Source organism: Syngnathus scovelli, chromosome 2 (assembly GCF_024217435.2).
Source record: "Syngnathus scovelli strain Florida chromosome 2, RoL_Ssco_1.2, whole genome shotgun sequence".
NCBI classification, from domain to species: domain Eukaryota; kingdom Metazoa; phylum Chordata; class Actinopteri; order Syngnathiformes; family Syngnathidae; genus Syngnathus; species Syngnathus scovelli.
In genome coordinates, this window is record NC_090848.1 from 22,470,374 (window position 1) to 22,495,212 (window position 24,839).

Here is a 24,839-nt window from a genome sequence, read left to right on the forward strand (position 1 = left end):
TGTCGTAAGTTCGCGAATTTTGCGAAATCGGAAAATTTTCGGAACGAGAAAAATGGAAGCGCTCATCTCGTGAATATTTGGAACACGTCAAAAGTGGAACGGAGTGAATCGGATGAACTATGTGGAAGAAGAAGCGGGACAAAAAAGTGTGGAGAATAAAATATAATAATAATAATAATAACTAGAAAATGCAATTTCTGGAGAAATTGCGTGTGAAGGCGAAGACTTTGAATCACTTCTTGGGGAATGATGGCGAATGATGTTGAAATGAGTTGAATTTCTTGAGAAATGTGGAAAATAGAAGTGTAATACTAAATTTTGGAGAATGTGGTTGAATTTCAAATTTGAATTTTGGAATTTTTGGTAAGTAGGAGGTTGTGGAATAGGTAGGCAAAAGATGAACAGTTGAAAGTTGGAACGGGTTGAAACGGTTAAAAAATGTAGAAGTTAGAGCAAATCTTGAATCCCCATAGAGAATGACTGGGAATTAAAAGAAAAAGCAATTGCGCCAAAATATTTTGAAATTTGGAACAAAAGGACAAAAAACGGCTTAAGGAGGTTCCCTTTTCCCTTTAAAATGTTGAAACGGGTTTAATCGGACAAAAAATGCAAAAGTTAGCGACTAATGTAGCTATTTAGGGCAGTTAATGTTGAAATAAGGTCACTTCCGGTTTGATTTGGGTCACTTCCGGTCTATTTGGGTCACTTCCGGTTTGATTAGAGGCACTTCCGGTCTAGCTGAGGTCACTTCCGGTTTATTTGGGGTCACTTCCGGTTTAAAAAGGTCACTTCCGGTTTAAAAAGGTCACTTCCGGTTTGATTTGGGGTCACTTCCGGTTTACCCAAGGTCACTTCCTGTTTACCTAAGGTCACTTCCGGTTCGATTTGGGGCACTTCCGGTTCATTCTAGGGTCATTGGGAGCACTTCAGGGTCAATCCAAGATGGCCGCCACACTGGAAGTGGGGGTCAAGGGTTGAATTGTGTAAGCATAGTGGAAGTGGGGGTGAAGGGGGTGAATATGGTAAGGATGAGGTGACCAAAGTGAATAAAGTTGGAATGGGTTGAATCGGTTGAAAAATGTAGAAATTAGAGTAGAAAAACCAAATTTTGTAGAATTTGGTGTGAATTTCAAAATTGAAAATTTGGAAATTTTGGTATGTGGGAAGGTGTGGAATAGGTAGGAAAAAGATGAACAGTTGAAAGTTGGAATGGGTTGAATCGGTCAAAAATTGTAGAAATTAGAGGTGAAAAACGGAATTTTGTGAAATTTTGTCGAAATTTTTAACGTGAAAACGTGAAATTTTTGAATTTGGGAATTTTGGGAATGTCGAGAATCATTCCGAATGTGGTTTGAATGTGCTGAATGAGGTGAATTTAAAAGGGGAATGATGTAAATGTGAAATGTCGAATCTGCCTTTGAGAATGAATGGGGAAAAATTTGTCGTAAATTCGCGAATTTTGCGAAATCGGAAAATTTTCGGAACGAGAAAAATGGAAGCGCTCATCTCGTGAATATTTGGAATACGTCAAAAGTGGAACGGAGTGAATCGGATGAAGTATGTGGAAGAAGAAGCGGGACAAAAAAGTGTGGAGAATAAAATATAATAATAATAATAATAATAATAATAATAGAGAATGGTGTAGAATAACATATGTGTGAAGGCCATCGCCTTCACACAATAATAATAATAATAGAGAATGGTGTAGAATAACATATGTGTGAAGGCCATCGCCTTCACACAATAATAATAATAATAGAGAATGGTGTAGAATAACATATGTGTGAAGGCCATCGCCTTCACACAACTATTTCATGTTATAAAAGAAATTTATAATAAACAGCAACAACAAGAGATTGCAAACTAACTGTTTTATCTTTACAGATCTTATACTATGCTAAGAAACAGTATAAAGACTCATCCAGAGTTGTCAAACTCACAAACATGGAATAAGATTGGGAGCGTGGAGTTCCAATTGATTGGCTGGAGATACACACGCCCTCATTACGCAGGATACTTTGTAGTGAGGTGGAATCTGGTTTAAATTCCACAGCTTTCTCTGAAAAGTTTTTTTTTTTATTATTAGAAAAAAAATCTAAATAGGTCATCAGGTCAACTTTGAAAGTATAAGAGTGCAGTATATTCAAATGAGATCAGGTATACTATGTGCTGTCACAAGCAAACCGGCTTTATATTAATAAAGGAGAAGTCAACCCCAAAATGTTCCTTTCAATAATATGTTGTATGTGCCCCCACTAATATAAACACAGCATTGTGATTCATATTACATTGGAGGAATATGAGTTAAGCAGCAAAATGTACTCATTTTTCTCCATCTCAGGAGGTGGCCGTTTTACCATTTGCTGTCGACAGATTATAACATCACAGTTGACAGGTCTCCCGTGACAACCAATCACGGCTCACAAGCTTTTTTAAGTTAATTGGTTGTGACCTGGCAACTTTGATGTCCCCCCCCCCCCCCCCCCCCCCGAGATGGATAAAACAGGTCAATTTTGACAGTTTGATTTATATTCCACAAACGAAACATTAATCAGAACACTGTTTTGATTAGTTGGGCTGCACAGAAAATGATGGCATTAGACTTCGTCTTTAATTCGAAATTGAAAGGTGGTAACACATTGGCAATGGTGTGTGTGTTAATAACGGAATTATATTACGTTTTACCTGCTGCTGCCAGATTCTTTTTGATGGGAACTCTCTGTGGCTGTGCAGAAAAAGAAAAATAATTCAAAAATGCATAGAATGAACAGCATGAGAAATAGGTATGCACACACTGTATCAATAGTGCCTCTTGTAGATGGATTTTTAGGTGTGGCTCGCACAGGGCCTGCAGTCTTCACCTCCTCATGGCTGGCAGCGGGATTTTGATGACTTTTTGTAGTGGACACTCGTGGCTGCACAAATAATCAATCATTATTGGACAACTAAAAGTCCGGTAAAAAAAAAAAATGTAAACAACTCTGCATAATTAGAATGATTAAAATAAATGAATATATAAAATAGGGCATCACAAATAGTGAAAAACCATATGGTCTTTGTTCTCAAATTCAGTGAGCGTGTCCACTGAATGCATATTTGGTTTATTATTTATCTTTACTGTGTGAGATAGTTTTGTTAATACAGTGATCCCTCGCTACTTTGCGGTTCGTTTAATCGCAGCTTCACTGCATCGCAGATTTTTCCCAGCCAAACAAACCAAAGAAATTGTTACAATAAGAGTTCTAAAAACATATTTGCAGTGTTGTACTGTGTTATAAAAGAAGTTGTTATAATAAAAGACTTCTGAAAACATATTTACAGGATTGTACCTTGTTATAAAAAAGTTGTTATAAAAATAAAAGAGTCCTAAAATCACATTTACAGTATGTATACTTTAGCTACATCAACATATACATTTACAAAATGCGCATATGGTAACTTGTGACCACTTGAGGTCCCTGTTTAACCAAGGTTAACAACAAAACATCACATCTACATGTTACAAACACACACACACACACACGTATAATATTTATACTTTCAATATTTATACAATATTTTCTGTGTTATTTATACTATGAATATATTATTTACAGGGTGCCTTGGTGGCGCACTGGCTAGCATGACGGCCTCGCAAATAGGAGGGTACGAGTTCGATTCCACCTCCAGCCCTCCCTGTGTGGAATTTGGATAGTCTCCGCGTGGGTTTTCTACGGGCACTCCGGTTTCCTCCCACATCCCCAAAAACATGCTACTTTACACAAACATTTGGTAGGCCGATTGGCACTCAAATTGCCCCTAGGTGTGAATGCGGATGGTTGTTCGTCTCTGTGCCAAAAGTTCTTTAGAGCATCCTATTGGTCCACATGCTATCGTAAGAGCTATTTAAAAGAAACACTTTGTTATTAATGTTGTAATGTTAAAGTCCCACCTGAGTATGTGTCACATGACCAACCAAAAGGTGTGACTTGTGGTCCAGACAACGTGGTATAATTACATTGAAGAAAAAGAAAAGACTCATACAGAGTCCACAAACTCACAAACACGGCATAAGATTGAGACCGTGGAGTTGCAACCAATTGGGTGGATATGCACACACCCTCATTACGCAGGATACTTTGCAATGAGGAGGAATCGGGCTGGAATTCTGCAGCTCTGTCTGAAAAGAGTATTTTTATTTATTTTTTCAAGTAACAATGCCATCATGACAATGTCCAATTAAAGCTTGATGGAACGCTATTTAAATTAGATCAGGTTAATTCTCAGTTGAAATTTTACTAGTGTAAATTCGCTTTGGAGGTCCCTTAATGCCTTCTCTACTCAGGTTTCCATCCTGCAGTAAGTTACCATACAGGCTGTTAGCAAGTTGGCATGTTATCCATAATCTCGGTAAACTTTAGCACCTGTCAATTGAGTCAACTGAATTATGGGTAAACATGGTTTGTTTACACGCTAGCTGTTGTCAACATTTCTATGTAGTTGGGACAGAGTCACGGTAGTTTTAAACAACAAGCTCAACTGCCAACAAATCTGTCATACAAAAAGTTGATTTGGCATTAAGATTGTTTTCATTGAGTTATACAGACAATACTATAAACACATCTTACCTGCTAGGGCCAGACTCTTTTTAATCAGAACTCTCTGTGGCTGCATAGAATGGAAGGAAGGAAGGAAAAATACATGGTTAAAAATGCCTGCTTTTTGTGATACAAAAATGGAGACAGAGAAAAATCATTGAGTGTAGGATGGGGGGGACATTTAAAACAGGAAGGACCGCGGGTCTTCGAGGACCGTTACTGAACATGCCTGGACTACAACAATGTTAGGACTTTATTTGGTGGCAGACAGAAGTTTGAGTATGATTAAATAATTCCGCTAGAAAGGTGTGCACATTTGTGCAACCTCTCTATCTGAGTCGTTAATTTTTACTACTCTCTATATAATGTTTCATTTTTTTATCAATTGTGTTGTACAGGTTAGAAGTCATATTGAAGGTGAGAACAAAAATCTCCTTTTTTGCATCACAAAATTTTCTCATTTGAACAGGGATTTATAGACTTGTTATATCCACTGTAAGTACATACTGTGTCCAAAAATGTGCCTTTGCCAGGTACGTTTTGAGATGTGGCACAAACGGAGCCAGTTGCCTTCACCCCTTTGTTCTGGCTGGAAGCAGCTTTTTGGTGACTCTTTACAACAGACGCTCGTTGCGGCTAAAGAAATTAAACATTATTACTGGAAGGATCATGCATGACAACCAATAATGTAAATCATGCCAATTATATAAATAATGAGAAAAATAATAACAATAATAATAACAACAATAATAACAGTAACAATTAATATAATGATAATAATAAAAATAGTATTCATTCATCAACTCACAAACATGGCATGAGAGCTGGAAGTTGCAAATGGCTGCCTGGAGACACACACCCCCTCATTTTGCAGTATACTGAGCAAAGCGGCATGATTGGGCTGGAATCCTTCAGCTTTGCCTGAAAAACATTTTCGATAAATTACTGGCCACAACAGCAAAACCATGACAGTGCGTGAATAAAGTGACAATTCATAAATAATTTATTATTGTTTGTTGGTTTAATGCAAAGTTGAGCACAGAAAAGGCGCATCAAAAAAACAAACAAACAAACAAACAAACAAACAAAAAGAATATTGATGGACATCAAGATGAAAGGTCAGATGTGTAAATAAAGGCACAGAAGAAAAAAGGCAATAATGTGCTGAGAAAGGCTACAGAGATTTACTCAGTTGAACACTTATATGCAAGCCACTTTTCCTTAATATGTCCCCTTAAAAGCGAGTAGGCCCACGTTAGTATGTTGTGGACCTCCGCAGCCTACACTGGAAGTACGGCTATGCACCCCATCCAAATTATCATGCAAATGACATCCCAAAGACATGCATAGTAGGCCGATTGAGCACTCCAAACTGTTTGTAGGTGTGATTATGTGTGTGAATGGTTGTTTGTCTATGTGTTCCCCGCCTACTGACCAAAGACTGCTGGAATAAGCGCATTTAGTACGTTTTTTTTTTTTTTCTCTTTACTCCTGTTTACTGATGTGTAGTGGATTACTGGAATGACACTACATGACCAAGTATACAACAACGACGTAAATTCCTTCAAAATGTGTTTTACTATTAGATATTTTTCAGAGCATTCTTCCTGTAGAGAGTAATGTTTTATTGCATTTTATCTTTAAATTGTTTTTACTGAGCCCCTAAGGTGACCTACTAGGGGAAAAACAGTGTTCTCTCGCAAATAAACAAAAACTATAACACAATTCTTTTATATTGTGATAAATGTTTCAGCCATTTCGCCCACAATGTAGAAGCACTCGGGGGCAACATGTATTCCTACACCTGCTTGGTGCTTCTTATTGTGGGCTGCTCCAGAGCGGAAGACAGCACCGCCCAAATCCTCTCAAGAGGACTGGTACCAGAGCCCAAGCTGTGTGTCGAGGTGAGCAGTCAATATAGTGAGAACCTCTCGAGCTCGCTCACCAGATCAGGCTCTTTTGCAGACAGTAAAGTGACATTTCACATCCCGAGAGCCGGATTCTGTAGCCGCAGATTAAAACACCAAATTCATCATTCATTTTGCAAAGCACAATCTGTAGTGTCATTTGTGTTTACACCCCAAAATTTAACATACTGCTGACATGCCGCCTTGCCCAAAGGTATATGTCAGGCAGGTGAAATGGTATTGGTGTCAGAGTATTATATTTTTGAGGAGTAGATATACGTACACTATTGGCATCAATAACAACACTGTGTATTCCCTCTAACAATTGGGATTTTTTTCCTCTCAACCTATCCTGCCATGAGCATCTTTACCAGTCTTCAATTCAACTCTGATTTGTCCAGTGTAATTGTAATCATTATTATTTTGGAATGTTATGTCAACCAAGTCGGGGTGCTGATTATCACAAGTCAATTACTGTATAAACACAATAAGTGTGTCGAGCTGCATTAGAAAGGTCTCAAAGCAATCACACATCTGCACTAGTCGCATGCAAATCTGCAGAAAGAACTTACCGTGCGGGTGGCTTGAGAGGCTATTCTGCACATTCTCATCCTTCACTGGATCTTTGAGACTGAGATGGCTCATGTTATCCAAACAGGCAGAAGAAAAGGAGGATGTCTTCTGATTTGCAGCATTATCACACTTCAACGTGTCAGAATGCCCTGAGGCCTTTCCAGGAAACATACATTTCTCCTTTCTCGCTGCTACTGTGCTTTTTAACACAACTGGACACTTCAAGGGGTTCTCTTTTGTCTTCTGGGTTTTTACACAAACATTGTTTTTAAGATGGGTGGCACGAGCACCATTTTTTGAATCTAAAGTTACAATGTCTGTTTTCAAACTCTTTTGCCGAGACACGTTAAAAGGCTTCGGCCTGGTGCATGACTTTTTCTTCTTGGCTTTCCCCTGCAGTCAAGTAATATGGTGTTAACAAATGAGACAAGAAAAGCATGAAATGTCAAAATGGTAGGAACAACACACTCACAGACAAGATTTTCTCCTCCCACTGAGCATCATGAAAAGCTGAAGGAGGTTGGAGGGACTTGATTAGCACTGGAAGTCTGCTCACTTTTGGCCGCACAAGTGTGTTCCTCTCAGGATCTTGGTTCTCTGAATCCTTCTTAGGAAGGTTCGCCGTGGGTACACCCTTTGAGTTATGTGGCTCTATTGACATCTTGTTGTTCTCATTTTTCAACCTGAGTAGAAAGACGGTAAGGTGAAACAGATGAAGTTATGCTTCAAATGAAAGAGCGAAAGAAGGAAAGGGAATGAGAACTTATTAGCAATGTTCTACATCAGCCATTAATACTTATTTTGCCATCTAATACAACAGGGATCCCCGTCTTTTCTTGAAATTATTTCCCAGGACTTTCCAAGGGCTTTTTTGGTATTCTATGGAAAATGCACTTTTCTTTTTCTTCTTGGAGATAGGCTCTTGCGTGGAATCATCACTGAGCCATTTTCTGCCATTGCAAAGATACTTTCTAAATGCATCTGTTTATTTCACTAGCTTCGTGGATTTTATTTTAGCGTCACCCAACCCAAACAACTATTGTCTAGCGTCAGTCAAACTATTAGAGAATCTGGTCACCTTTCAAAATAAAATATTGCTCACTCACCTAATAAATAAACAAAAGTGCTCCAAGTTTTTTTCTTTAATATCAAACGTACGTTTTTTTTTCTCAGCAAAAGCTTATATGGCCCCACTGTATTCTGTGCGAAAAACGGATCTAGAAAACATTTGTCAGTCATGTTCGGTTTTTTTATGTAGACCACTGCAATCACTGCATAACACATATGCACGTAATACCTCGGACATCCTAATAAGCGCAAAGTCGACCATTGGGCTGAACTTTCGTAACTCATATTTGGCCACTTACCTCCGAAGGTTAGCACGGAATTCATCCTCCCTTTGCATACGAAGAAGAGGAGGAGAGGCGTCCATTACTTAAGTACTGTGTTGTGTGAGGCGTGGGTAATGACTGGAGAGCATAACAAAACAAATAATCTGAGCAATCGATTAATTGTATTTGAGTTATTAGTGATCATAACGATACAACGAGAATGTAAGAAACAAAAACAAAAAAAAACAGAAACGCCATTAGGTTGTCATTCCAGGCAATTAAATCAACAACCATTAGCTTTGAGTACAACAGACTGTATTTTAACACTATGACTCTACATTCGTGCGTGCATACCTTCAACCAAATAAGATAAAACAGCGTGCTATTCACGCAAGACGTCCCAATTTTGCTTTAATTAATCTAATGTCCGTTTAAAGAACTCTTGAAGTGTTCTTTCATGCCCGGAGTGCACAGACAACTTCCCGATTGCCGTTTGTATATGTACACGCTCTGCCATTGGCTATAGTTGGAAATTGTATAAACCAATCACGGCGCGTGTCTTTCGGATGCGTCATCTTCGGCCAACGGGCGACGGAGTTGCGTAAACAACCCCTTGACAACGACGCGAAAGTCGTTTAACCATGTGATTTCATGGTTTTCCTTTTTTTTTTGTGCGATAAGTAGTTTGCAATTAATTTATGAAAACTTAAGTCAACTATATTGAATTAAAATACACATTAGAATACCGTACTTTGTGTCAATTATAATGTAACTTTTATTCTACCGATTATAATTGTTTTCAAAATCCAATATTAAGGCAAGGTCTACATTCTTTAATATGCTTTTATTGATTTGTGGGCAACCAACTGGTTATTGTTCGAAGGAACAGGTCTCGCCATTTCTCCTTAGCTCATTTAGATACATAGATGGTCCCAAATTTCGGGGTAAAAGCATATGCCACGTACATAATATCGTGTTAAAAATATTTGTAAGCATATTTGATATTGAATAATAGAAAAGTATTCAAAGCAAACGAGTTCAATTGTGTTATTATTATGGCATATTTATGATTCCGTTACTAACTACTATTTTTCATCAGGCAAATTTCAAAGTAACGCTCCAAACCTGGACGGAGCTTCCTCCTCGCTGCTGTCAAGTCTCCTTTAGGGAGTGCTGACGTCCAGCAGGTGTCGCTGCCAGCAGAAAGAGGTCAACATCCTACTGTCTCTGCTTGGCCGTGACCGCACGGCAGCGCTACACACAAGGCGCGCGCATGTGCCTGTCACCAAGAGGTAACGGAAGAAATAAGACAGTGTATAAAGGAAATCAGCGTGTGACGCTGGTGCAGACATGGACCTGCGCTCGGAGCTACTCAAGTCCATTTGGTACGGCTTCACGGCACTGGATTTGGAAAAGAGTGGAAAGGTCTCCAAGTCTCAGCTGAAGGTGAGTGGTTGGTGTGTCCTTTATCTATTTTCCTCCTTAAAAAATATAAAACTGCCCTTTATTTCCTCCCTCAAACTCACAGTCCCTCTTAAAAAAAAATAAATAAATAAAAAAAAAAAGGATCGGCGATTTTGCACTACAAGTTTTATACATCGAACGACGTGTCAAATAACTGAAGAAACTTTTAGATTTTCAATATGCACCTTCCTTGTGGGGATAGGACAAAAGTTCAGAATAGGAACTTGAGTCTCCCCCTATCTCTGGAACAGTGTGTATAGTGCAAAGCAGACCTGTACTGCGCGGAATCTGTCAGAGCCCAACCTGAATTTAGAGTAAACAACAAAATCCCCAATGCGTATGTATATATGTGTGTGTGTGCGTGTGTCTGCGAGCGTGCATGTGTGTCTCAAAAGAACATTGTTGCAGTGAGCGCGCAGACAACATGCAAACGTGTCTCTTTTGTTCAATGCAATCATTTGTGTTTTTGCTTGACCTCCTGCTGATTATGTCACTGCTCAGTCCTCAGCCCCATGACAGGGCTTATCCCCCATATGCATGCAGGAAGTGTACGACAGGGTACTGTGCACTTTTGCTCACAAAAGCTGTTAGCATGGCCTCAATATCAGTCGGGGTTTTTTCTTGAGTGGGGACTTGAGGCAGGATGTGGTCGGGGAGTTCGACGTCTTGCAGCATATTGCACAATACTTTCAGGTGAAGGCACAATCAAGACAGTCTGTTTAGTTAAAGAAAAAATATCCATTACTTTACATTGTTTCGAGAAATTATATTGCAGATAGAGGGATAAACATGTTGGTTAGTTGTTGCCTTGTGGCATGCTGTAAAGTTATTAAAAGCAAGTAATGAGTGGCTGTGAACTCCTTTTGAGAGTATTCTACTGTCTATTGACATCGGACCCTATTTTTGTGCGCAATATAATAATTTCAAAATTTTCATACCCTTTATGAATCCTTCTCTCTGGCTTTCTCTTCATAACAGGTATTTACACTATGGATCAAATTTCTGATACTGATAAGAATCTTGTGCTGATGCGCAAAATGTAATTACTTTCATACCCAAGTATTACTTGATGATATTGTCATCATATTGCTTACTGGGGCTGCACATGGGAGCACTGGTTAGGCTTAGAGTTCAGAGGGTGCGGGTTCGATTCCACCTCCGGTCCTCCCGGTGTGGAGTTTGCATGTTCTCCCCGTGCCTGCGTGGGTTTTCTCCGGGCAGTCCGGTTTCCTCCCACATCTCAAAAACATGCATGGTAGACCAATTGAGCACTCTAAATTGCCGGTCGGTGTGAGTGCGAGTGCGGATGGTTCAGGGTATCCCCGCCTACTGTCCGATGATGGCTGGGATGGACTCCAGCACGCCCGCAACCCCCGTGGGGACAAGCGGTACAGAAAGTGGATGGATGGATGGATGGATGGATGGATGGATGGATGGATGGATGGATGGATGGATGGATGGATGGATGGATGGATGGATGGATGGATGGATGGATGGATATTGCTTCTCTATTCTCAGGCAGAAAAATCTTTCTCAGATACTGTACATTTCCTTCACTTTCCCTTGGAAAATGACCACTTTGTCATGTTTTATTGTGAGAAAAAGTCTCACGCAGAATGTCAAACTTGACTATTCTACCAGTGTAAGCCTGCACTTTGTGTTGTATTGGTGATATCCAAACCCATTTGTCCCTGTGCTTGTCTTAAGCATTTATTGTTTAAAGACTCCAATCTTGTGGATTTACAGGTGTTATCACATAACCTCTGCACAGTGCTATGCATCCCACATGACCCAGTTGCTTTGGAAGAGCATTTCCGTGAAGATGATGATGGTCCAGTCTCCAGTCAGGGTTACATGCCCTACCTCAACAAATACATCCTGGATAAGGTGATTATTTTTCAACTATATATTGTATATTGCATGGGTTGCTAACAACATATTTGCGGACACCAGGCCCCCTCGAGGACCGCAAGTAGCATGCAGGCCAGTTCTCAGTAAAGCTCACCTGTAATGCTTTGATTGATATGTTACATTCCTGCATCTTTCTGAGCCAAGTCATCATATCAATCTCGTGTATTTATCTTTTTGTGTCAGCTCTCACTATCATGGTAGAACAGAATTCACCAATCATTGGATTGTTTGCCCACTAATGGGAAAATGAGGTGGGTTAAGATCTTCAGATTTAGTCTCACCCTTCTCACAAGTTATCATGAAAGCCGTTGAGTATGCCCCAAAGCTGACCGGATTCCGCTGATAGTGCTACTTATAGCTGCAATTCCTACACTGAGTGTAATGCTAATAGAATAAATGCTAAATAAATCAAACAAAAAAATGTGCCATGAAATATTTAAATTCACTATTGGATAATAAAAGAGATGTCTTTCCAGTTAAATAAATTAAATTATGGGTGTCCCATTGCTACATATGAAGAACTTTGCTGCAGCGGGTAAAATGGGATTAAATAAATCAATGTTATGAAATGTGTCATTAATTAATGACATTTCCGATGATTATAGGTAAATAAATAGATATAATTATTATTTTATTTCAATAAAATTTTTATAGTCCTGTATTGCAGTGTTCCCTAGTTAATGGTTTAACTTATTTAATTCTATATTTAATTGTTAAATGAATTATTATTATTATCCATCCATCCATTTTCTGTACCGCTTTGTCCCTATGGGGGTTGCAGGCATGCTGGAGCCTATCCCAGCCATCATCGGGCAGTAGGCGGGGGACACCCTGAACTGGTTGCCAGCCAATCGCAGGGCACACAGAGACAAACAACCACCCGCACTCGCACTCACACCTAGGGGCAATTTGGAGTGCTCAATCAGCCTACCAAGCATGTGTTTGGGGATGTGGGAGGAAACCGGAGTGTGAGGTAGTGGACGGTAATGTGAGCAAGAATCTTTCCACCTTGGAGAGTAGGATATTCCACAAGCAAGAGCAACTCTTCTTTTTCTTTTTGTAAATATGCACCATGTTAGCATCATTGTATTTATTGGGTTGTTTTTTTTCCCCTTGTCACATTGCCTGGTAGGATTCGATGATACATAGATTGGAGAGTTGGGCTTCTTGGCTTGGTCACTTCTGATGGTCGGGCATCATGAGCTGGGGCTTTTTCCCGAAGAGCTCTGCTTGATTTGCTTTGGCAATGCTTGTTTTTGCTTGAACAAGCCGGACCCATCTTTGAGCCATCACACCTAAAGTGTGTTACTTACTAAGAATTAAGTAACATAAATTATCTTCAGTTAGTACTTTTATCCAGTCTACTCTAATCTTTTTGATTTGGTCACTATCATTGCAGAAAAAAATGTCTTTACAACACCTGGATGTTGGTAAAGGAAGAAAGATTCAGTGCTTTTTGGAGCATTTTTGTTTTCAAGAGTATCATTGCAGACTACATAGACAGGACTTGGTGTGTGAGAATCACATATAGCGATGAACCTATAGTACAGGGGTGTCAAACGTATTTTTGTCGTGGGCCGCAGCATACTCATGGTTTCCTTCGAAGGGCCATTGAAATTGCCAACCCAAATAAATGTCTGAATGTCTCAAATTATATATAGTGTACGGTACTCAACAAACTAGTGAATGACTTGATGAATAGCTAGTTTTCAAATCAGAGACTAAGAAAAACTGTTAACATATTTTAAAAATATGAATGGTAATAAAAATTGCTAGCAATAGAGCTATTTTTTAAAAGTGAAATTTTTTTTAATATTGACATATGAATTAGATGCACAATTTGTCTTCGCGGGCCACATAAAATGATGTGGCGGGCCGTATCTGGCCCCCGGGCCTTGAGTTTGACACGTGCTATAATAGTTAGACTGCTGATCTTGTCTCTTTAATGCAGCTTTATTTTTCTTTAGGCTCGTCTTCTTTTGTCTCATTATTTGCTTTTTCCCCTTCCCGATGAAGTTCTTCAAAGTCATTTTTTCTCACTTTTGGTAGCTTTTGGACTTAATTTTTGCTACCGTATCACATGACAGAGATGAACAGTTTGACATGTACTACAGAGAGCCAAAGCCAATCACACCTGAAGCTTAGATATACGCTAAAGCTTCTTTTGGACTCGGATAATTGATATGTAAAGCATTTTTTGTTCGGCGCCTCTTTGCAGCCCAGAACCTGCCTTAAGAAACTAAATGTATGAAGCGCACCATAGGAAATAGTGAATACCAATAGGGACGACCATTGACTACCTTATGATGCTTTGACTGCAGTTAAATTAAAAATAAAGCTCTTAGTATTTATACTAAACAAGGCACTATACATTTTTATTATCTATCATGTAAAAAATCAGTATTTTGAGGTGAAAATAATGTTTTTGGAGCCACACATTTCTTGACAATGTTTGGTGCTAACAATATCTTTTTTATAGGTAGTTGAAGGCTCCTTCAACAAAGAAGATGTGGATGAGTTGTGTTGGACCCTGACAGCCAAGAAAAACTACAAACCCAACAAGAGTTCAAACACAGTTCTGACAGACCAGGATGCATTTCGGCTTTGGTGCCTTTTTAACTTTCTGTCGGAGGACAAGTACCCGTTGGTGATGGTCCCTGATGAGGTTGGTCTAACTTAGAGCTTTCATCTTTCAGCATCTTTCAAAAGGGCCATGTAAGAAACTGTAATGGTTTTTGAGGGCCACACCAACATACTACTAACCTAAATTGTGATTGGAATTAATTTAAGGTATTTACATGAAGCATTAAAGGGCTAGAGACACCGGTATATGTATAAATCGGTTTTAGTTAGCTTATGGGCTTATAAATATAAATTGACGCTCGAAACAACGAAAAGGAAGCTGTTGCTCTGAAAAATATAATTTAGATTTGCCGCACAGACGAGTTTGACTGCACCGAGCCGCCAGCCGGAAATGACGTCTCATGACGTCTCAAGTTGTACGCGTTGAGCTTCAGTGAATGTAAACAAAAAGAGAAGAGGGGCCAGCGCGGAGACGTCGGGCCAGGTTTGCGGCCAACCCAGCTCGCCTAGCCGTGCCTTCCATTATCCTGGCGTACGTTCGTTCGCGGGACGACAAGATGGGTTGAGTTCGCCTGATAGGATCCACGAACCGGACAGTGCGTGCCTGCTGTGTGCTCGTGTTCACAGTGGCCTGGTTGACTGTCATCTTTCCGGACTCTGCTGTGCATCGGGAGCGGCTAGCGTGCTATCACTCTTATTGTTCATCTTCTTGTTTTAATGTTCCTGTGTTGTTTACTTGTATGTGCGTTGTGAACTCTGTCTTGTCACCCTGGGATAGTGAGAAACGTAATTTCGATCTCTTTGTGTGTCTTGACATGCGGAGGAATTGACAATAAAGGAGACTTTGAGACTTTGACTTTGAAAAGTATGTAGAAGCGTGACGGGAGGGGCACAATTCAGAAAACGTGCTCAGCTCGTCGAAAAAATGCGATTTAAGAAATAAAATAAAAAATGCGCCTAAAACCTAAACCAAACGCTGCAGATGTTCATTTCTCCATGCGCAGTGGTCAACTCGGCACTCTACTCTTTTTACTATGCCAACCTAACCACAGTGACGGGAGAGGCATAATTCAGAAAACGTGCTCAGCTCGTCGAGAAAATGCGATTTAAGCAATAAAATTAAAAATGCTTATAAAACCTAAACCAAACATTGCAGGTGGTCATGTCTTCATGTGCCGAGATCCACTCGCCACTCTAAAGCCCCCAAGAGCACTTATTACTATGCCAACCTAACCAGAGTGACGGGAGGGCCACAATTCAGAAAATGTGCTCAGCTCAGCCCAAGTGAACTGCTAGATTCATCATATTCTGCGTCAAAAGAGGTTTCTGAATCGGATAAAATGATGCTAATATTGCCGCTAGAAACGGAGCTGTCGCTATCATCTGCCATGTTTGGGTTTGTTGACATCCAGATGTACAACTTGTGACGTCACAGTAATGGCGCCGCCAGTTTGGCTTCGTGCGGGACCCGATCAATAAACTGGCATTTCATTTCAGTTTTATTCTTAGTAATCGGTGTCCATTTTTAATTTCCAATGCGGCAAATGTGTTCAATTTATACATTCTATCAAATTCCGTTCTAATTGAAAAAAAAAAGGGATGTCCCTAGCCCTTTAAACTGTATTTATGTAATATGATGCTGCTTAAGTAGCTGTGGTAAATAGTTATTTTTACAAAATAATTGTGTTGAAACTGAATAACAAGCAGTTGTTAAAATGACATAAAAGTGTTGCTCCCATCGAGAGCACAAGAACCCACTCCCACTGGCCTTGAGGCATTAGTTTAGTTTAGTTTAGTTGTTTCATGTTTGACAGACGGGCAAAAAAACTAACTACCGTATTTGCCGGTGTACAGGTCGACTCGGTGTATAAGTCGACCCCCTAAAATTCGACGGAAATTTACGATTTTATGATATATCCTTTGTATAAGTCGAGCTCAATTGTTGCATTATATTAAACTTCAAAATTCAATATGCGAAATTTATTGACGAAATGTGTTCAAATTCCGGGAGGCGTGCGCATGCGGCTGTTTATAAGCACCGCGGAGGAGATCGCGGAGCCTCATTCGACTTCCAGCGGCCGGCGAGCTCGCGCACGCCGCCCGGCACCAACGGGAGGCCGGAAATAGCTCCAAGCCGAGCGGATCGGCACTTTATAAGCACCGCGGAGGAGATCGCAGAGCCTCATTCGACTTCCAGCGGCCGGCGAGCTCGCGCACCCGCCCGGCACATCCGGGAGGCCGTGCGCACGCGCCAAGTGGCCGAAAATAGCCCCCGCCGAGCGGATCGGCTGTTTATAATCACCGCGGAGGAGATCGCGGAGCCTCATTCGACTTCCAGCGGCCGGCGAGCTCGCGCACCCGCCCGGCACATCCGGGAGGCCGTGCGCACTCGCCAAGTGGCCGAAAATAGCCCCCGCCGAGCGGATCGGCTGTTTATAAGCACCGCGGAGGAGATCGCTGAGCCTCATTCGACTTCCAGCGGGCCGCGCACTCGCGCACGCCGCCCGGCACATCCGGGAGGCCGTGCGCACGCGCCGAGTGGCCGAAAATAGCCCCCGCCGAGCGGATCGGCTGTTTATAAGCACCGCGGAGGAGATCGCTGAGCCTCATTCGACTTCCAGCGGGCCGCGCACTCGCGCACGCCGCCCGGCACATCCGGGAGGCCGTGCGCACGCGCCGAGTGGCCGAAAATAACCCCCGCCGAGCGGATCGGCTGTTTATAAGCACCGCGGAGGAGATCGCTGAGCCTCATTCGACTTCCAGTGGGCCGCGCACTCGCGCACGCCGCCCGGTTCAAATTTTCTAAGTGCAACGCACAATGAGATGCATGAGAAACGGCCTTGGTTACCATCACATTTGAAGCGATGAATACGAAGTTCAATTTTATGACTCGGTGTATAAGTCGAGGTCGATTTTTTTCGGTCGATTTTGGATCGAAAAAGGTCGACCAATACACCGGCAAATACGGTATCTAAAATACAACTAAATGTATAACGCTGAATGTTTAAACGCCAATTGCAAAATGTAAATAAAAACACAATTTGCATGATTATCAACTTCAGCTGCTCACCAGTTGGGTGGTCTCCATTGTCATATCTGTAGTTTCATAATGCGGTCCGTACTTTCACTGGGAGAGAGGTTTGGTTGGACTGCTTGCTGGCAGTCTGGTCTTGTCAATGGCACTCTTTACCTATAAAGCCATGCTGTTGTAATACATGCAAAAGGTGGCTTTGACATTGTCTCGCTAAAATAAACAGGAACGTTCCTGCAAAAAAAATCTTGCTTGGTTAGCATCCTAAAACCTGTATGTACCTTTCAGGATTAATGGCGCATTCATTGGACACACCACCGTATCATCAAAGATGCTGACTTGATTTTTGCGATTATAGTATGCTTGTGAATAACAGCCTTTTGGGGATGCTCCTTCATGACACGCACCCAATTTACCTGTTCCCAATTAACCTGTTCATCAGTGAAAATTTTCCAAACAGGTGTTTTTTGGAGCATTCCTCACCTTTCTCAGCTTTTTGTTGCCCCTGTACCAGTTTTTTGTTGTTGTTGCAATTTTAGAAACAAAAATAAGCATGTCCTTATTCTAGGTCAGGGGTCTGCAACCTTTATTATCAAAAGAACTATTTTGCCTCCTACCCCAAAAAAAATCGTCAGGAGCCACAAAGAATAACAGAGCTTGTAAACTTTCAAACGTTTTCATCATTTATTCTACCTTTTACAACCACTGAATATAACAACAGAAGTGCAGTGTGCATTTGTAGGTGTACTTTAAAATAAATGAAACTATGAACTCTAGGCCAATTTAACAGACAAGAGATTCTAATTATTGCACAAAATATTGATAATATTGATGTGGTGGTTTAATTTTATGAGATTTTTTTTTTTTTACGAGCAGCAGGCCACATTTACCACTAATATTTTTGATGTACTAAGGAAAAAGACATAAGATGGTTAATGATTTAAAAGCAAATTAAGTAGAGCTATAAACAGCGCAGGAATTAAAGTAGATATAAGAATGAAATTATATATAATTTATTATAATGTATACATATATGATATGTATAATATATAATAAATAAATCATTATATTTTTATTTATTTTTATCCCCCACATACAGCTGGAGTACCTACTCAAGAAGCTGTGCACAGCAATGAGCATTGAGCTCAATTGTGTTGAACTGGAGGACCTATTCTCCCAAGACTCGGTGCAGCAGAAATGCATAACTGTTTGGGTTTTCTTGGAGATGATGGCTGCAGGAAAGGTGACCGCAGGCATTGACAAGAGTGTTATCAGCATGGCTATTGAGGAAGTCTACAGGGAGATAGTTGGCGATGTCCTTAAAGAGGTATGAGCTGTGTGGTTTGCTTCTTGAAATTTTCCGCTTTGTATTCTGACATTGTGAACGTGCTTGTGTGTGTGTGTGTGTGTGTGTGTGTGTGTGTGTGTGTGTGTGTGTGTGTGTGTGTGTGTGTGTGTGTGTGTGTGTGTGTGTGTGTGTGTGTGTGTGTGTGTGTGTGTGTGTGTGTGTGCGTGTGTGTGTGTGCGTGTGTGCGTGCGCGCGCGCATGCGTGCGTGCGTGCGTGTGTTGCAGGGTTACTTGTGGAAGAGAGGCCAACTCAGGAGAAACTGGAAGGAGCGCTGGTTCACTCTGAGGGCGAGCAACTTGTTCTACTACACTGGAGAGGACCGCAAGGAGTGTCAGGGTAACATTGCTCTGGATGGCAACTGCTGTGTTGAGGTAAAAGCAGAAGCACTTGCTATCATCTGTTCATGGTACGTTGGGCTGTCTTTTGTGCAAGCAGTGTGGGTTCAGTTGCCACTCAATGACAATGTGAGTGTAAAATGGTTATCTATCTATATCCGTGCCCTGCCTAGACCAGTGTAGTCTGCCTTTTGCCCCAAGTCAGCTGGAATAGGCTCCAGTACCCTGTGAAACCCCCAAATAGAAACAATATAAGTGTCAGGTCTAAGCACCATCAGACATTTGTTTACAGAGAGGAGAAGACAACCAGTAATTGCTTTACTCGCAAGGAGAACAAACAGAGAGCGTTGCAGTCAGATTCTCCATCAGTTCTGAAAACTCCCTGTTTGCCTCCTCTTTTTAATTTGTTGGGATGCCCTGGTTACATGGGCGTTGCTACACTAAAGGGTAGGGGAAATTAAGGTAGTAGCAACGCTGTTCAGCTAAAATTGCAATAAATGGATTGTTGTTCAAGCAGACAGGGGCCATGTCACCCAGTCCGTCGGGTCTGGTTCCTGTCTCGTTTCTCCTCAGCAGATTGATATCTCCTCAGCCGTGGTTAGTGAGATATCTCGAAGCTGCTGAGTGCCGTTTTCCTGTGGAACATTGCAACTAGACTTTCTATTGCTAAGTTCCTTTTCTTGCCAAACTATCTAACACAAAACACAGTATTACTGAGTAAATACGGGATAACTCATAATATAATTCAATTACTTCAACAGATAGGTTTTGCTATAATACTCGCATAATAAAGAAAGATAGGCCCGATCAACAATAATCTATGAGAAGAAGTGAGGTATCAGAGAAGAACCACAGGTGTGGCTGGGAGTTGAAGGAATTCTCTGGAGCTAGACAGAGAGCTTTGTTGGAGCAAGGAGGTTCTGCTCGTAAATTATGAGGGCCTCTACCGGGGCGGCCAGTGCTCCACTATACAATGATTCCAACAATAAGTGACATTTATTAATGGTTGGATGGATGTTTGGACCCTGTTTACATTCAATTGACACAAATACCCAGTTGATGTGTTGGAAAGGTTATGTCCAAAGCAGAGTTTGACATTTTATTATCTTGCTATAATCTTTTCCATGCTCTTGTTGTAAGGTACTACCAGACCGTGATGGTAAAAGGTGCATGTTTTGTCTAAAAACGCTCTCTAAAACATACGAGATGAGCTCATCAGACACCAAACAGAGACAAGAATGGACAACAGGTCAGAGAAATCAATATGTGAAGAGGTTCTTAACTCGCACAGAACCTCATCTGTCTTCCACCCTCACGCCCTCAGCCATTCAGACAGCTATCAGGCTGCATGGGGAAGGGAAAACGTCCCTTCACAAGGACTTGAAACTGAAGCGGCATGAGCAGCGTGAGCAGCGCGAGAAGAAGCAGCAGGCCAAGGAGGAGGAGCTGCAAAGGCTCCGTGCCCTCCAGGAGGAACGGGAACGAAAACTGGCGGAGCTGGAGCTCTTGAGGGAGGCGCAGAAGCAGGCCCAGGTGCTCCTGGAGCAGGACGAAGAGAGGAGGCGCCAGCAGCACGAGCAGCTTCAGCACACCTTGGAGGTGCAGCTGCGGGAGGCAGAGGAGGTGAGCGTGGCGGTAAACGCCAACAGTTCACAAGAGAGTCGGCTTTGACAGATTTCCTTCCTGCTGTACGGATGTCAAGGTGCGAATCAGCATGGAGGCGGAAATGGCTCTGAAAGAGGAGGAAGCAGAAAGGCAGAGAAAAAGAATCCGTGAGCTGGAGGAGATGCAGAAGCAACTGGAGGAGGCGCTGCAGCAGGAGATTAAAGCCAGGCTGGATGAGGAGGCCTTCCGCTATGCTCAAGCAGGGTAAAGTTTTTTTTGTCCAAAATTGATGAACATTACATGCCTTTTCTTTTCTTTTCTTTTCTTTTCTTTTCTTTTCTTTTCTTTAGACTGGCAAAAATAAGCCTCTGTGCATGAGTGGGCATAGAGGTAAAAAAAAAAAATGGCTGCCAAACAAGCTGTCATTGCCAGTTTGTATGACAGTAGATGCATGCCATATAATATACAAAGAGAAGGAATGGAAAATAAATAAAGGCAGGAGTGTGGATGTTAGGTAGTTTTAAATGCTGGTTGTTGGAGTGAGGGAGGAAACCAGAGTACCAGCAGAAAACCCAAACAAGCACAAGAAAAACATGCAAACTCCCCACAGGATGGCCTGAGTTGAAATTCAATCTCAGAACTCAGAGAACCTAACCAACCACAATTTAAACCTAGGGGGGGAGAGTTAGTAAACGCTAAGCTACATCAGGTGTTCGGTAAATACTGTTAGAATCAAACACTGTGTAGCAAATATTTAAAGTGAGGAAGCAGAGCCGCTCACAGAGGAAGTTGTTGTCATTCACATTTTTTGTGACTTTCTGTTTATGCTGTCAGCCAATTGTGCATCGTAATCAAAATGTAACTTATTTTAACTTCCTCCACAATTTGTCATTATTCTCAACCACCTATTCTGACTAATGAGACCACAACATTTTATCATAGCACCCCTGAAAGCCCCCCGCACTGTTGAGTGTATACATTTTATTTTAGAATTTTTGTGCAACCTTTTTTTGATAATAATAAGAAAAATGAGACACACTTTTATTTTGACTGACATTTTTTTCAATTCTGTCTTACTGGGTCAGTTGGTGTACAGCTCACAAGTCACAGAATGTCATGTTGCACCACCTCCTCTGTTGGAAATACAGTCTTTTATTGATCAGTAAAAATTCTAAATTCATTTTTTCCATTATCAATTGGCAATTGAAGCACAAAAAAATACTGCAATACAGCAACTTATGTGTCTTTGAAGAATTATCTGAATTATCATTTTTGGCTCAAATACAAAATGACAGAATTTAAATACAGTCCACAGAACTGCCTAACTGTAGATTTTAAAATTGTAATTGCTGCCACAATAAGCCACTTGCAAATCTCATCTATGCATGCGCAAGAATCAAGTGAGAAAAAAATGCTGCCAAATGACGAGCAGTTTTGTAGGATAGTACTTGGATGTATGCCTAAGTGTACACGAAAGCTGGTCGGAGTTGACGAAAAGGCTCTACGCTTTAAGTGACAAAAAGACAAGTGCTCTTTAAGTGCCAGATGGTTGCTAAAGACATTTTTGTGGACATTCTGGGCTTGGTGCAGGTTACTTGCTGAAGAGGAAGAGAAAATGAAGGCCCTGATGACCCTGCAGGAGGAGCAGGAAGAGTATATCCTGAAGACGCAACGGGAGAAGCTGGAGCTGAAGCAGGAGATGGAAGCCAAATCCCAGGCCCTGGATGAGGCGCAGAGGGAGCTTGAGGAGGTTCGGGCCAACCGGCACAGGGTTGACCAGGATGTTGTGGTAAGCAAAAAAATTACACACATAAAAATTATAGAGTATTGGTTTTTTTTGCCCCCAATTCAGTTATTTGATTTAGTAGTGTTCCTTCGTCAACCAGGTAGTGCCACGACAGACAGGTTCTACCTAATCTGGCATCCTAAGCACTAAATTGAAGGCCATATTGTGGCCACTTTTAACTGTAAAGGTTTGGTGTCTTCTGAAACCAAAAACTACTCTATATACTATGCACAGTTTCAGTACGAATACTATGAAAGTATCTGTAAATACAAAAATAAATATTTGTAATTAAATGCTTGTAAACATGAATGGAGCTCTGTGCGACTATCTTTTACCCGCATACACCTCCGAGACGACTCTCTGAGCTGAGTACAAGCACAACTACGGGCTCTTTTGCCCCACCACTACACCAATCAATATGCAATTTTGACCCACGACTGGTTACCCGGACCCGCGGGCACTTTTGAGCACCAGGGAGGCTGCGAGCGAACGTGCCAGAGCCGCCCCCTTCCCCACACAGCCGCCCACTTCGGTCTAGCCTGGCAAGCAAGGTTTTAATGACTGTCTTTCCGGTTATTTAAAACCGAGTAAAGTTCTTCTGGTAATTCTGAGACGTTCCTCTGCCAACTGGGAAACATACTGTAGTCTCGATAGTTTGTCCTGCGTCATCGCTAGGGCCTCCTCCCAGTGGAGTGTGCCTGGATCACCTCACAAGTGAGGCATCCAGAATGCATCCTAACAAGGTGCCTCTGGCACCTCATCTGGCTACCCTCGATGCAGAGCAGCAGCAGCTCAACTCCCTCAAGATCAAGATTCCCACCCTATCTCAAAATGTGAGCCAAGTCACCCTGCAAAGGGAAACTCATTACTGCAATCTTGTTCTTTTGATCAGGACTCACAGATCCTGACAATAGGTGAGGGTAGGACCGAGGAACATAAATCGACTAGTAAACCAAATAACCTTCCCTGCTTCTTCTTCATCACAACAGACCCAAAAAAATTCTGCATCACTGCAGACGGTGCACTGATTTGCCTGTTGGGCTTCTGCTAAATCCTGCTCTCAATCTTGAATAATCCCCGAGATACCCAAACCTCCCCACTTGGTGCAGGGTACCTACCATTTCATTAGTGCATATCCAGATAAACCAATGCAACTAATTAGTGATGCGAAGTGTCATTTTCTTTAACCTTTAATGGCTTTTATTAACCTTCTGATATATAGGCTGCTCAAAGAAAACTTCATCAAGCGAGCACCAACGTCAAACACTGGAATGTTCAGATGAACAGACTGATGCGGCCCATTGGACCCGGCGGTGAGTTTCCACAAAATCCATGCAGTGTGACAAAGAGTGCATATGGAACCAAATGTGCAAATTTTAAAATTGTTGCTTTGGTAGGCTGCCAATTTCACTTTGTATCTAACTTTGACGGAACATGACAACTGCATAAAAATGCATAAAATAAAATATCTGTCAAAGTTGGTCCATAGCACAGGCTACAAATCACGTATTAGGCTTTCTGTCCCTTTTTATCCTCAACATACAAATCCCCACAAGTAAAAAACTGTGATTTAACATAACGCTCTCTGTTTTATACATGCCTTGTGTCCAGATAAAAGACCGTTGCTGAGAAGCGCCCTACCATCCTTCCAAATTCCGAGCCAGAGAGATCCTGGGTTGAATCTCAGAAGGATATCGGTATCAGACGATCAATGTAAAGAAAATGAGGAATGCATAGAAAATGTTGACGATGGCCGCAGATGCGATGCAGAGTTAGAAAGACGCAAATCCCATACTTGAGATGGAGACCTGAATTGCATGATTCATACTAGATGCATATCCAACCAATCATTGGTATTTTGATTGGAGGAGTTGGGTGTTTCAAACTGAAATAACAGCATCAAAGTTAAATAAAATGTTAAATATACTGAACTTTTTTTTTTAAAGATGTTTTAAATGTCTTAACGATGTACTGTATTTGTATTGTTAAACTGTGGTGCCTGGTCTGGACACAGAAAACGCCTTGGGTGTCTTGTTTGATTGGTACTGCCAGCAGTTGAGTCAATATAACATTAAAATGTATGTACATGCATAAAAGATAATAATACTTGTCATCATTTCTTATTTGGGTGTGGCAGGTGGCTCAAATTTTCTGTGTAAAAAGATTAAGAATATATTTTTCTTTATATAACATGTTACTTACTTTTTTTACAACACATGTAAGGAAGCTCATTTACATAATTTTACTTTCAGTGCCAACATGACAAGATGACAAGGAAACCATATTCGTATGTACATTCAAATGATAAATGAAAAGAATTACTTTACGACATTTATCCTCGTTGTTTTTTTTTGTTTGTTTTTTTTTTCAGCATCATTGGTCAATCA

At 41.2% G+C, this 24,839-nt stretch overlaps 2 protein-coding genes across 3 annotated transcripts in view; one reads left to right on the forward strand and one right to left on the reverse strand.

Moving 5' to 3' along the window:
- The window catches only part of troap (trophinin associated protein), a 26,417-nt gene extending 16,765 nt beyond the window's left edge, over positions 1 to 9,652 (reverse strand). Inside the window, exons 1-11 of one of the 2 annotated variants that reach the window (XM_049754660.1) lie at positions 9,514 to 9,652; positions 8,425 to 8,526; positions 7,530 to 7,740; positions 7,057 to 7,450; positions 5,386 to 5,498; positions 5,085 to 5,213; positions 4,608 to 4,647; positions 4,041 to 4,159; positions 2,796 to 2,915; positions 2,686 to 2,725; positions 1,941 to 2,059 (exon numbers count right to left, since the gene is read on the reverse strand). In XM_049754660.1, coding sequence (XP_049610617.1) covers positions 1,941 to 2,059; positions 2,686 to 2,725; positions 2,796 to 2,915; positions 4,041 to 4,159; positions 4,608 to 4,647; positions 5,085 to 5,213; positions 5,386 to 5,498; positions 7,057 to 7,450; positions 7,530 to 7,740; positions 8,425 to 8,489 — 1,350 coding nt within the window. In that variant the 5' untranslated portion in view covers positions 8,490 to 8,526; positions 9,514 to 9,652. Of the gene's footprint in view, positions 1 to 1,940; positions 2,060 to 2,685; positions 2,726 to 2,795; positions 2,916 to 4,040; positions 4,160 to 4,607; positions 4,648 to 5,084; positions 5,214 to 5,385; positions 5,499 to 7,056; positions 7,451 to 7,529; positions 7,741 to 8,424; positions 8,527 to 8,742; positions 8,905 to 9,513 lie in introns of those variants that run through there. The other variant, XM_049754659.2, reaches the window with a different exon arrangement.
- On the forward strand, positions 9,018 to 24,556 carry def6a (DEF6 guanine nucleotide exchange factor a). The gene is made up of 11 exons (XM_049754670.2): positions 9,018 to 9,834; positions 11,599 to 11,739; positions 14,243 to 14,428; positions 18,477 to 18,704; positions 18,951 to 19,097; positions 20,202 to 20,310; positions 20,386 to 20,684; positions 20,764 to 20,930; positions 22,257 to 22,455; positions 23,675 to 23,765; positions 24,064 to 24,556. The coding sequence occupies exons 1-11, from the start codon at positions 9,739 to 9,741 to the stop codon at positions 24,249 to 24,251; spliced, it is 1,851 nt and encodes a 616-aa protein (XP_049610627.1). The 5' UTR covers positions 9,018 to 9,738; the 3' UTR covers positions 24,252 to 24,556.
- The last annotated feature ends 283 nt before the right edge of the window (positions 24,557 to 24,839 follow it).

Bases quoted from the DNA above. Each gene is read 5' to 3' on its own strand.
- def6a (XM_049754670.2), top strand. From the start codon at position 9,739: ATGGACCTGCGCTCGGAGCTACTCAAGTCCATTTGGTACGGCTTCACG. The intron at 9,835-11,598 runs GTGAGTGGTTGG...GTGGATTTACAG, and splicing joins TCTCCAAGTCTCAGCTGAAG to GTGTTATCACATAACCTCTG. The intron at 23,766-24,063 runs GTGAGTTTCCAC...CCTTGTGTCCAG, and splicing joins GCGGCCCATTGGACCCGGCG to ATAAAAGACCGTTGCTGAGA.